Source organism: Triturus cristatus, chromosome 4_1 (assembly GCF_964204655.1).
Source record: "Triturus cristatus chromosome 4_1, aTriCri1.1, whole genome shotgun sequence".
Lineage (NCBI taxonomy): Eukaryota > Metazoa > Chordata > Amphibia > Caudata > Salamandridae > Triturus > Triturus cristatus.
In genome coordinates this window covers 1,232,181,707-1,232,194,651 of record NC_140585.1, presented here as the reverse complement: position 1 = coordinate 1,232,194,651, position 12,945 = coordinate 1,232,181,707, and the positions used below count along the sequence as shown (strand labels likewise).

At 42.3% G+C, this 12,945-nt stretch overlaps 1 protein-coding gene across 1 annotated transcript in view; it reads right to left on the bottom strand.

Annotated features, from left to right (window-relative positions):
- Positions 1 to 6,337: 6,337 nt before the first annotated feature.
- The window catches only part of LOC146856476 (uncharacterized), a 146,542-nt gene continuing 139,934 nt past the window's right edge, over positions 6,338 to 12,945 (bottom strand). The window contains exon 4 of the mRNA XM_085651260.1: positions 6,338 to 6,409. Within this exon, the coding sequence (XP_085507386.1) occupies positions 6,338 to 6,409 (72 nt within the window). The remainder of the gene's footprint in view (positions 6,410 to 12,945) is intronic.

Below are 12,945 nucleotides of genomic sequence, written 5' to 3'. Positions count from 1 at the left end.
GACATAGCTTATTATAACATACACAATTGACCTTTTTTTTAATCGTATTAGCACTTAGCACCCTTCAAAAGTTTTTTGATGTACTTTTATGTTTTTTTCTCATTATAATAAAGAACAGTTCAGTTTGCAACTGGTTCAAGATCATAGTTCAAGCAAAATATGTCTGGTTTAGATGAGTACTTGACACCAAGTTGGATGTAACTCTGTCCAGCAGAAGCAAAGAACAAAAATTCCTGTCGTACTTAAAATTGAAAATGCTACTTTTATATCTACCCGAATAGCATTGCCTCATTTTCCCCAATGAAAATTGAAAAAAACCTGAATTAGCCGTGTCACACATTTGCCGTCTTTGGGCAGAACATTTAAAGTTATTAGTTGAAAATGAAAATTGCATATCCTAGGGAAAGTGAAATGTATCCAGAACTATGGTGAAAATTGCAATTATAGAGAATACTCTTTCCTCCAGCCTTCTCATCTAGAAACTTTCTCAGTGCTCGGCCGGATCTGATTTTTTTTTTTAAACAGTTCTCTGATCCCTGGTGCCCTGTGGCGCTGTTGCGGGTTTGTGAAGTGGTAGCTGAAAGTGCGGCTGTGGCATCAATTCATTCTGTTTTGTAGCTCACAGACCCAATAACTGGAACACATTAAGTTTTCATGACAATTCTTCAGTGATGATATTCAAACTGAAACCTATATAGGCCACAGGCTTTGAGCCTTTCTTTAGTTACAGGAACCAAATGTCCATTAAGCTGCCACACTTCTTGCCTGTGTGCCTAGTCAAAAAGCATGACGTAGACCCTTATCATTTTTGCGCCATTATGCAGCCAGTAGCTAAGAGAAAAAGAGAGGTCTAAACTTTTCATTATTTCACACATTAAGGCACGTTAAAATCGAGATCTTATTCTCTAATGAGAAAGTGTCCACCAGGATTGCCACATAACAATCTGCATCACCATAATTAACACTTGTGGTCATCATTCTCTTTCCATCATTATACTCTTAAGAAGAGGACTGCAGATGAGTCCACCAACTAAACCAATGGCAGTTTTGGGACGTACAATGAGGGAATGTGGTTTACAATGGATGTCCCAGTTCCACTCCACCGTTGACCTTCATTTGGATATCCCAGGTTCTCTTTTTGGGCACTTGATGCCCTCAGGGTTGTATGGACTATTAGTCGGAGCTTACTCCAGGAGGTGAAGTGGGCTTGTAACTTAGATTTTTTTTACGGCACTGTAAACAACACATAGCATCAGTCTCCAGTTAGTGCTTTACATTAGAAATAGAACGGGACTTTATTTAAAAGTTAAGTATATCGTTTAGCTTGATAAAATGGATATAAAAAACAGAAGAGCTCAAATGCATCTCAGTCGAATACTGAATTTCAGATAAACTTTGGTGTATGGCTTGTTGCCGCCTGTAGAGCTAGAGATAAATATAGGTTGACTGAAAATTTTGCAAGAGGACTAATCCTTGGGTTTTAGTTAGAGCTTAACCTTCGCAATTAAGTCTTAGTGGTTAGAAGCTGATACTGGTGTGGCTTCTCTGAACCCAAGTCCTACCCTGAACCATCCTTGCAAACCATACTAGTACTGAGGTTGAAACACAAGTTGTCACCCCTATTTATGGTGTATCTGAAAACCCTCTACCCAAGTAACTAGGACAACTCCCTCCTGGTGTTCCTAGCAGGGGTGAATGGGTTTCCACCTGGGGACACAGATCACAAAGTTAAAGTTTCTGGAATTCAACTACTAGTTCAGCACCATTCTGCTAGTTCTAATGGACTAGTGATCTGGGCCTTTGACCGACCTGTTTTTTTTATAAACTATTATCACTCAAGATGTTCTGGTGTCCAGTCCACTCAAAGGTAACATACAGTATTGTTCATACATAATTACATGGCCTGAGCATTTGAGGGCACTACACAAGTGATACAATCTTCCATGTCCATACATTTGGAATGAGAACCATGAAGAACAGAATATTAATTAGTTCAGGTTCTTAGGTATTGTCCAGTTTCCTAAACATGGGCAAGGAGGGAATAGGGACCTTACATTGCCAAGTGTGAAACATTTTTCATCAATGAACAACATGCTGTTGAAGAGAGTCTGAATAAGAAGAATGAGTTTGATTATAGGACAGACCCCTGCTAACACTACATTAGCAGGATAGTATTAACTTGGCAGGCCTTTCCACTAGAACTGTACTGACTCAGTAATGGCCTGCTTTGGATAATCAGTGGATTTAAGTGTGATTAACAAATTATTACTTTACTGGTATTAGATGAATTGAACTATGTTATCACAATTAAATATACTGATCATAAACCTAAGTATTACAAAATTATTTTGACTTTTTGAATACAATAAACACTTATGGTACAGAATAAATGAGTAGAAAACTTAGACTACTAGGAAGAATACATTGAGAATGAGTAATGTAGTCTTGGACAAGTTTTATAATGAATCAGTTCTTAAATGAGACAAGGTTTGCATTAGATAACTGTGTCTGTACTAAGTATCCTAATAATAAACCATCAGACGTTGTTGTTGATTAGCCCTTATCTTTCAGGTTGAAAAAGTAGAAATGGAATGTTATACAAACCACTGTGGAAGAACTGCTATGAATACCTAAAATGGGCAAACTGAAGGCGATGAACATTTTAAAATAATTGATCAAAGTACTATCCAGTATTGAGTAATTGGCAGATAGGTTTTTCTGGATCATTAATTGTGGATGACATATCGTTGTTTCAGGGAAAACTAGCACAAGAATGAATAGAATTAGAGAACTAGCTAGCCCTGCATCCACAGGTTTTAATAGCCATTGGGGACTGTCAAATGACTTTGAACTAGTACATTTACAAATATTTGTTTAAGTTCTGCAGAATGAGGTGGTATCACCGATACATTAGTGTTTGGTTCAGAAGATTGAATTTGGAGGTCTTCTGTAGCAGATGTACGGAGTCCTGCCTCAAGACTTGGATCAGCATTATAGATGTGTAGGAAGGACTTCTATTCGCAAGATCAGGTATTTACCCAATCAGCACAATTCAGTGACCATTTTAGACCGAAGATAGAATTGACAGCAAGATGTCATAACCATGCAGCCGCAGACATTTTAAATTCGTAAAGTATATGAACAGCCTTTTTGAAAATGGCCAAGTGAAGCTCAATTCTGATGTGATGACAGTGCCCCATATTGTGCCTCTAAAGAGCTCAAAAACTGATGAAGATTTTGAATAGTTAAACTTTAAATAATAAGACATTGAACTTTCAGTATCTGAGGGCTCCTGTGCTTCACCTTTACAGGCTTCAGTTCAACACTGATAATCCCTTACCAAATTAATCACCTCATATCAACTCATGCAGGAATATAGATCTGGAATCTGGTTTGAAATAAGTGTAGTAGCTGTGCTGGTGCTGTAATATAGAGGCATAGAAAAATATATATGTATCTTACATAAGGATAGTGAGTGTGTTAGCATAAAGCAATTGAATAAAATAATAGTATTACATGTCACCAGTTGAAATGCATCTGTGTTAATGATCAAAGAATTTTGACTAAATTTCAGAATGGTCATCTACATAAATCAGTAGGTCATTATTTTAGTGTATTAAACCTAGAATTGATTCAAGTCATTGGTTAGCAATATGATCTACTTAATCCAGATGCCAGCAGAGCTTTTAATGGACTTGAATAGAGATAATGAATTGAATCTGGGTCACTTCAGGTTCTTTTATTATTTAATTTGAATATCATTTATTTACTCTACAAATCAGTATGTGCGAATATTCCCAGGATAAATATCCTGCCTTACAAAAAATATAAATAATAAGCAGAAGATTTGTACTGGAATTAAATCAGGATATGAAACCATCTTTGGATAGACTTATTTTGGATTTACGGAATAGCTTGTTCATGTTTCTTGCCCTGAACTGCGCCCTTAGGGCAGCAGTGGGCTTGACGGACACTAAAAAGCCAAATTAACTATTGTAATTCCAGTCGTTGAATATTTTAGGAAAGAGCAACTTTCCCCCAAATATTCCAGGAGGCTTATTTACTATTCTAACTCCAGTCCTGTCATATTTTGGGGAAATTTATACATTCCGCAAGTATTTTTACGACGGGTTGAAAAGTAACAATTTTGAATTGGAGAAAGTGCTGCCATGAGCCTGCAGCTCAGGGCAAAAAACTAGGAATGCCTCAATGATACTATCTTGAGAGACCTGAATGATTGATTAATTAATTGAACTAAATGCTTTTCAAATGTGCATTTAATATACTTTACTCGTACAAAAAAAAATCTTCCGATTTTTCTTTCTCTGCTTTTACATAATCTGCTAAACAAAAATCCTGACTAGCATAAGGAAAGTGACCAGCTCTGCCTTACACTCTGCGTTTCAGGAATGTTTTTTTTTCGGGAGGCAATATTCACTCTCCTAAATGAGCCATGTGTTTTGGTCTCATAGTCCTCAACCTGTTTAGGGGCTACACGCAGTGCTGCCAGCGTAAGTCTTGGTATTAAGGCTTTAGCCAAATTTTAATTAATATGTTGTTCTCTGTGGGGGACCCTGTTGGCAGCATGATCAAATAAGTAGTTCGCATCACATCTTTAAGTCAGTTTAAGGACCACACCAATTGTCCTGTAGGGTAAATGTATTTGAGGATAAAACTTTCCCACATCTACCTGGTAGGAATTAATGGTAGCTTTCTGATCAAACTACTCCATCAGTAAGAATTGATAAAATGCAGGAAGGTTATTCTTTGCCTTGTGCTTAAGTGTGTCCATTTTCACATCGAGCCCCAGCATATAATCATCCAAATCGTGACTGGCTCTGATTCCCCTCCAAATACTCACCAAAGTGAGGGGGCCATGAATCTGATGTCTGTGGAGGATTTTAAAGAGACTAAGCCCTATTGGGATACCCCTGATACATGAAGAAGAGACATGGTAGAAAGATATCCCGCTTTCACCACTTGGTCTGTTCCAAAGCACCCTTTCTGCTCCTCGAAGTCTAGTTAAGCCTTTCTACCAACCTATTGGTCTGTGGGTGGTAACATGTGGAGATGTAATAGTTTCCATTGACACTCATCCACACTAAGATACCTCCACAAAGATGGAGGAAAAATGCGAGGTAGACCTCTAGGCATGACAGTGATGGTAGTGCTCCTCAGAGGCACAGTCTTTGGGTGCTTGATGCCTTGATCCACCATGGCAGAGATGCACATTTCGGATGAGTTTGTGGGTGGCTCTCCAGGAGCAGCAATGTCAATGCATACCCTCTCAAATAGAACTCCTGCCAATGGTGAGGGTACAAGGAGTGCCTTGGTCTGACTCCATTCTTACCAATTACTTGGACTAAATGAGGCTAACTGGAGCTGGCAGGATGTATTTATGTCCCAAGACCTAAATTAGAAAAATAGCCGAAACAAGATACTTACAACAGTCAGGAGTACAGGCTGGGGAGAGAATGGTTTGAGTCCATTGTACTGGTCCATTAGTGGGGAGGTACAATTCAGCTAGCCTCCCTCGAGTTAGTGTGCCATTGATACAAATAGTTATGTCTTAACATGCACATAATGCATGATGAAGTCACATTTATCAGGCAGTGCTTGAACTTTACTCAATTGTAGGTAGAGCTGCCTCTGAGGATACAATAAATACCCACAAAAAAACAAACCATACATCTCCTTGAGATTAGATTGAGGAAGTTTTACATTTTCTGTCTCCCTTACACCTCCATGCCAGAACTTTGCACTTGGCTGAGATGTACTTAGATTTGCAACTGGGTGTTTTTTTTGAAGTGGAGACCACCAGGTGCAAATCAAGCAGGCAAAACATTTTATAGAGGAAGAGTACAGGACTTTTGCCTTCCACTTAGCTCGATTGATGGGCAGTTTATTGACCTCAAGAGTGCCAACAGATTGGATACCTTCCTGTAGTTGGTTCCCTAATGTGTCATGCAGTTAACAGGTTTAAGCTTTTTTGTGATTCTTGGCCAACTCTGTAGAGGCAATTGACATTTCTGTGCCTACCACGTAGAGGTGAGTCCATTGGCTGACCAGTATCTTAGAGCCTGATGCCAAGCAGGAGTTACAACTACAGTTTTTACTGATGTGCTCTCTGAGCATGTTTTTGCTTTGTATGACAAGCCCTGCTTGGTGCCTGCAGTGATTAAAATGTGTGTTTGGAACCACAGACTGAAAACCCTACGTTTGAAGCTTGACTTATCCCACACCACAGAAGATGATGTGAGAAGCCTCCAGTGCCAGTTCAAAGCCTAAAGCTTTGCTCCTAATAGAAGTTGCATCCTCAAGGCTACAAGGTGTTTGGTCACTCTGCAACTGTTGGGCTTAATGCCACTTGCAGCCTGATGTACTCTTTTTCATCTGGCCTAGTCACCAACTGCAATTTATAGTTCATGAGTAGTACTTCTCGTATACTACAAAATTTAATTTATTGCTTACAGGTGGAGACCTCCTCCCCCACCTCTCCTATCTTTCAGTGCGTATGTTAGCCCATGTTTTAGTAGTAAATTGGGGAGAGACAGGGCAGAGTGGCGCGAAATGGGTAATGCTTACTACAAAAGGTTTAAGAAAATGTAAGGTAGGGGGTTTATCGAGGGACAGGCTGCTATAAACACCAACTCCCGAATAAGGCCATTGGTGTTCAGAAACGATACTTCTAAAGTTACTATAATCCTAAAGGCGACAAAACAGTAGTAAATGTAGTCTGGACCAGCCTTGGAGTACATCAGCCTCCACGCCTGGCCACTCCTAGATACTGCAACACACTAGCATAGATACTAATGGAGGCAAGCACTTAAAACAACATCCCACAGGAAATGATGGCAAATAAAATAATTTTGACTTTTAACACACACATAGATTTGTAGAAACTACACGATAATACATAACATAAACTAAGGGATTGGTGTCCAGACTGATTCCAGTCACTCCCAAAGGATATGTTAATCTGTTAGTCCAGGTAGCTCACAGGGCCACTACTAGCCCTTCTCAATAAGGAGCGAATAGCTTCTGGCAACTATCGAACATGACAGCCCTGACCCCTTAGGGCTCTTGTAAACAGTACAGTACTTTTCGCTCAATCACTCATGCATACTTTGTCTAAGAGAGAGGCACAGAATAAACGATGAGGGCGTTTTTAATAAGCATTTATTGAACCAGCGTCATTCTAGTGTTGTAATACTTGTGCTGCAACAACTATAAGACAAACATATATATGCAGTTATAAGCGTCCGCAGAGTAAAGAAAAGTTAGAATTCAACCATAGTGCTAAAACAATGAATATATGCAGGCATATGAATACATGTCAGTAATAATGCGTACTCTAAGATGCAAACCCTAAGATGTACCTAGCATGTATGTAGGTGTATTGCCAAGAATCCCCTTAGGATAGAGCCAACCCTATTAACAGACGTGGGAGAGCGAAGGACTCCGTCTTTGTCTCAAGTTGGACATCCTGCGAGGGACGTCAGACCACTGCGTGCTCTAGTGTCTACGTGCAGGAACCTCACCGTCTTGCATCACTGTCAGCATGGAAGTCTTTTTCTCCTCTGGTTTGCCCAGCGAAGATGTAGTTGTTATATACCCGAAAGTACCCTCGGGGGTTCTACCTAGAAGTGTACTATGGGCATGTCGGGCACGGATGACGATAGAGGTGACCCTTATACAGAGTTATTATGCAGAAGATGGTAATCCTGCTGTGATACTGAGAATCCTCATGCATAACACATGAGGCTAGTTTTTGGAGAAAACCACACGACAGTCATGTAGCACCTAACTAGGTAAAAGGTCAGCGCCAGACCAGGTATGTAGAACAATGGTAGCGCAGATGTGGGTTAAAGGTTGTGTAACTACCTAGGCCTATATTGGGGTACATTGGGGCTCATAACACCCACTCCTCATTTGACTGGAAGACATAATAAATGCTAATATATGCCGGTTTAAAAAAGCATAAAAACATTGCTAAAATAGGAGTATAAAAACATCTAAATGATGTATTTGTAACAAAGCCCTATGGGTCCTCTAGAAAGGCAGTATACTGTGAGATCAACTGAGCATGCTGAAAGCAATAGCACTCGTTCAGAGTAGAAGAAAAACCATAAAACAAAATTGATGTTTTCGAATTCCAGTATTAGTTGTTTTTGAAAACAGGCCAAATTGCTCCCAGCTCATGGATAGCCAATTGTTTGTTACCTGTGCGGGAGACGCAACATTATTGGTGCCCTCATACGCAGACAACGGTCCCTGTAACAGCGCTTGGATTTGGGCAATGGAGCAAAGGTGATCTTCTCCTGTTGCCACAGCAGTTGCTGAGGAAGAACTTGTTGCCTGTAAGCCTTGTACAGAGCCGGTGTCCATTCCAACAGGAGCTGAAGCATCCCGTGGTGGCTCTAAGAATGCCGACATCAAGATTGGAATACGCAGAGGACACTGTAGTACATGGGCCTTTAGTGGGTCCAGCCGTACATCCACGTCTGAAGGTGCAACCGATGGAAGTGTTAGACAGGTGTCCAACATGCATTCGTGTTCGCAGAATAAGCAGCGGAATACAGGCAAGACGCTGTCTACCCAGACTGATCTGAATGATAAAAACCAATGCTCGCTTAGCCCCCAAGTCGAGGTGTACCAGGATGGAGTACCATGCGTTCATGGCAACGTTGCTCCAAGATCGCTTTTTCCATCTCCTTAGAATTGGGGACATCCATTGCGTAGCAGAACAATTTAAATCAGGATACCCACTACCAGTAGCAGGATCAGCGGAAGTCCTCCAAAAATGCTTCCAAATACGAAGTGTATTAAAGATGGAATAACTCAGAAAACCGTCTGAAAGATTCTTAATAGCCCAGAACCTATGGTCTCAAATAGGTGTACTATCCCACTCATATCAGACATGTTAAAGATACGATGTACCATTTCTCCAAAATGGAGCGGGAAGTTGGTTTGGACTAGAGCCTGTATCTCCGCTGAAGACCTTGCAACCTGGAGATCAAAAGTCTCTCAAGCTGCGGTTAAGGCACTTTCTTGTGTAAAAGTATTGCTTTCAGTCTGCTCAGAGAAAACCGTATAAGGGAAACATTAAATGGAGGCCATAACGGCACCTCCCTGACTGTGTGGGTGAGTGGAAACAATATTTGCATACAACAAGTAACCCTGAAACCTACTGTGACCAGATATGCGATGCCCGTTGCATACCACAACAACCTTGATCATTCAGCATCAAGTAGCTCCCATTTTAGAGCAGTTTGAACACTGGATGAACAACTGCATCTGGCGATCCTTTCAAATGGCAAGATAGGTTTGCAACCGAAGCGTTGCAAGCTCTGCGAAGGATAATATCCTGGCAAATTAGAGACCCACTTAACGAATTCTGAGTCTGAACCACTGAGAAATACTTAAGTGTCCCCATTCCTGCATCTAAATCTGTACTGTAATTCCTAAGATTAATGGATGTAGTCCTTTCCCATCACTTCATACCTGCCTACCTGTGGTATTTTAAGAAATATTGAAATTGGAATGTTCTTACAGGCAATGTTATATAGCCATGAATTAACCATTCTGTGGACGGTGACTCAGCCACGGTGAAAGGTAATTGGTCCGATTTTTCAATGTACAGCATTGTATATTTCACATCTATCTGTGCCATTGTTGTCTGCCTCGTTGTTAAATTGTAAGCAGAAAACAGACGTACTGTTAATATATCGCCAGGGCACGTGACCAGAGCGCAATAATTGTAGCATCCAGGTTAAAAATAGAATGGATTGCAACTGTGATTGCCCATGTTGTAGAAGGGACAGATCCTGTTCCATTATATCTATAGGAGAAGATACAATGTTGCCCAGTGAATAAATCCTGGATGTTAGTGTGGTAATACCATTGTCGACCACTGCCAAACCTTTTCTAGGTTAACTCTGTCAATATCACGCAACCTCTCTGCAGCTTCCCGTTGAGGGATTTTCCAACTTTATTGTAAGTCAATTCAAAGAATTCTGGAAATAGTAATGGCCCTGAGACGAATAACGCTAGTATAGACAATCTGATGATAATCCCTACCCCACAGCCAGGAATGGATTCTGACGCAGGGCCGGCCCTTACTGTCAATTTACCCCCTGACTGCCAGCCTTTTGTGGCAGTTCTTACCGGGGTGCCAGTCCTTAAGCCAGGCAAATATGAGACTTATGCCGAAGTTAGGAACAAAACAGTATTCTGGCTAAAGGAAAATAGACCCTTGCCTAGTTCGATGGGTGGCCGGGTCATCCACGTAAGGAGGGTCAGCTGGTTGGCACTAGGCCGAAAGATATAAGGGGGGACTGTATTATAATTAACTTTGATGATCCTAGGGTTGCCAGCTATGTGTGTAGTCTTTCCACTAGAGGGGGCAGTCCAATTAGAGGTAGTGGAGATATTGGCATATACGACGCCAGCTACTTTAATCCCCGAAAAACCTTTGCTAGGCCAGTTAGAACCCCCATTTGGGAGGGATGGGCTGGTAGACAAGCCCACCAAAACTTGTCACAATTTAGCCTGTTTCGTAATAATCCATGTCCACCGCCCAATTGGTCATGGCATAGCTATTGACACGCTGTCTGCCAATCAACAGCGAAGCCATTCGCAGTGCTTGGGGAGGACGATTGCGGTAGTCAAGCCACAAGAATGGAAGTAGTGAGGCCATTTATTTACCATCTTTCACCTCCTGTTATTAATGTCGGCCTTTCAGAATCGGAGTGTACTGAACATCCTGAGCCTGCTACGCCCATCTTGGTGGTCCCTAGCGGGGAGGGCCTAGATACAGGTGTGACATCTAACTCTGACCCTCGGAATAGCTCTTTTGTAAAAGGGTGTGCACCGGGGCAGACTGTAGATGGCAACAGGGCCTTGAAGGTTGTCAGCTGGAACATAGCTGGTTTGGCACGCAACATCGACATACCCGAATGGAACTCATTTATTGAATCATTCGGGATATGCATGTTCCAGGAAACCTGGTGTTTGGAGCCCCGACACAAAGTGGGCTATACTAGTTACTTTGTACCGGCTATCCCATCGCCCGGAGGGAGAGGTCGCCCTTCCGGCGGCCTACTAATCTGGGTAAATATTTCCTTGGGCTATTCCATTCGGTGCATAGATACTAAGTCCCTGGACTTAGAGACTAACAGAGGGCCACGCGGGGGGAGGGCGCTTGAGATTCTTAACATTTATCTTAGCGGTACTAGGGGTGGTATGCCGACTTTGTCCCTTACGGGCGTTGATGAGAAGGTTAGATCTTGTGGTGCTGACTCGTTCGTCATGCTCGCTGGGGACTTTACTTGTACCTTTGAATCCCTAGCAGCGTAAGATATACTGGGCACCCAGGAGGATGACGCTAGGAGAGGCATTCCCCATCTCTCAGTATCACCAATTAAGAGATGGACTCAAAGCGCCATTGATCTTAATGCCCTCTCCTTGGAACACGATGTAAGGGCTGCAAATGGCAGGACAAAGTCAGATTCTTGCGGGGCACATACGTTCAACAGGGTAGGTCAATCCTCCAGAATTGATTATATCCTGTTGAACTATAAACTTTGGGGTCACTTGATGGATATGGTGGTTCTCCCCTCTACTGATAGCGACCACAATCCCCTATCCTTGTCACTGTCCGTTTTGTGGTCGGCAGGGACTAATGAACAAACTCCACATGATTGGAAGTCAACACGCGAAGTATGTCCTTCAAATTGTGGGAGGCGGCTAAAATGGAGGAATATTGTTGGCAATGAGGACAAGATGCTGGAAGCAAGATCAACCATGGCAAACGTCCAGTCCAGTTTGGACCTTGCCACAATTAGCGCCCACGAGATCTCCACGTTGTTTGTCCAAACTACTAAAGCCCTAGGCGACCTCTTCTCAGTTCGCAATGTAAGCACTAGGGCCAACAACAGATGTCGCCCTAAGGGCAATTCTGGTTGGTATTCGCTTGCCTGTCGTAACGCCAAAAAGGACCTAATTAATGCAGTTAAACTTAAGGACGGTGGTTTGATTAGTACTGCTAGGAAAAATTATAGAGGTGCCATCTCTAGGGCAAAGCTAGAGTGGGAGAACCAGTTTTGGTGTGATCAGAAACTGGCAAGCTCCGCTAGGGACTCGAAGGGCTTTTGGGAACTGATTAGAGCTAGAGACAAACCTGTGGACTCGCTTATAACGTGCAATATTCCGGAGGCCTTGTGGTTCGACCACTTTTCCCATCTATATAATGTGGCAACGGGTAATGGGGAAGTTTCCATTGATGCCCCTTTATTAGACCACCTTGAGCTGAGTATAGACTCTTTGTTTACGGTCAAGGAAGTGGTGGACGCAATTAAGTGTCTTGTCCCCAACAAAGCTGCAGGGCCGGATGGCCTACCAGGGGACCTGTTGCGCATTAACCCGATAGAATGGGGGAAACTTATTGCCTCTTTATTAAATGCTAGTTTTGCAGACGCAGCTCTCCCAGAATCTTGGAGGGGTGCTGAGGTCGGCCTGATTTTCAAGAAAGGGTGTCGGGACGACCCAGCAAATTATCGCCCTATAAGTTTATTAGACTCCACGCAGAATGTGGCAGGAAAGGTGGTCCTGGGGAGGGTTTTGCAGTGGGCAGAGGAGAAGGGTATCCTGTCCGATTTTCAGGCAATCTTCAGAACAGGTACTGGGACCATTGAGCAAACATTCCGGTTGATGATGCTCTACTGGAAAGTGGTTGTACTGGGCAAAGGCTGTCTGTACCTTGCATTTATAGACTTGCGGACTGCCTTTGACCTGGTCCCCCGTAGCCATCTCTGGAGGGTGTTATCTGGGCTGGGTTTGCCCCCATATTTATTGTCCCTGTTAATCAAGTTGCACGCTGAAACTTTTGCGCAGATCAGGTGGGGAAACCAGGGTCAAAAGACATAACGAATACCTGTAAACAGA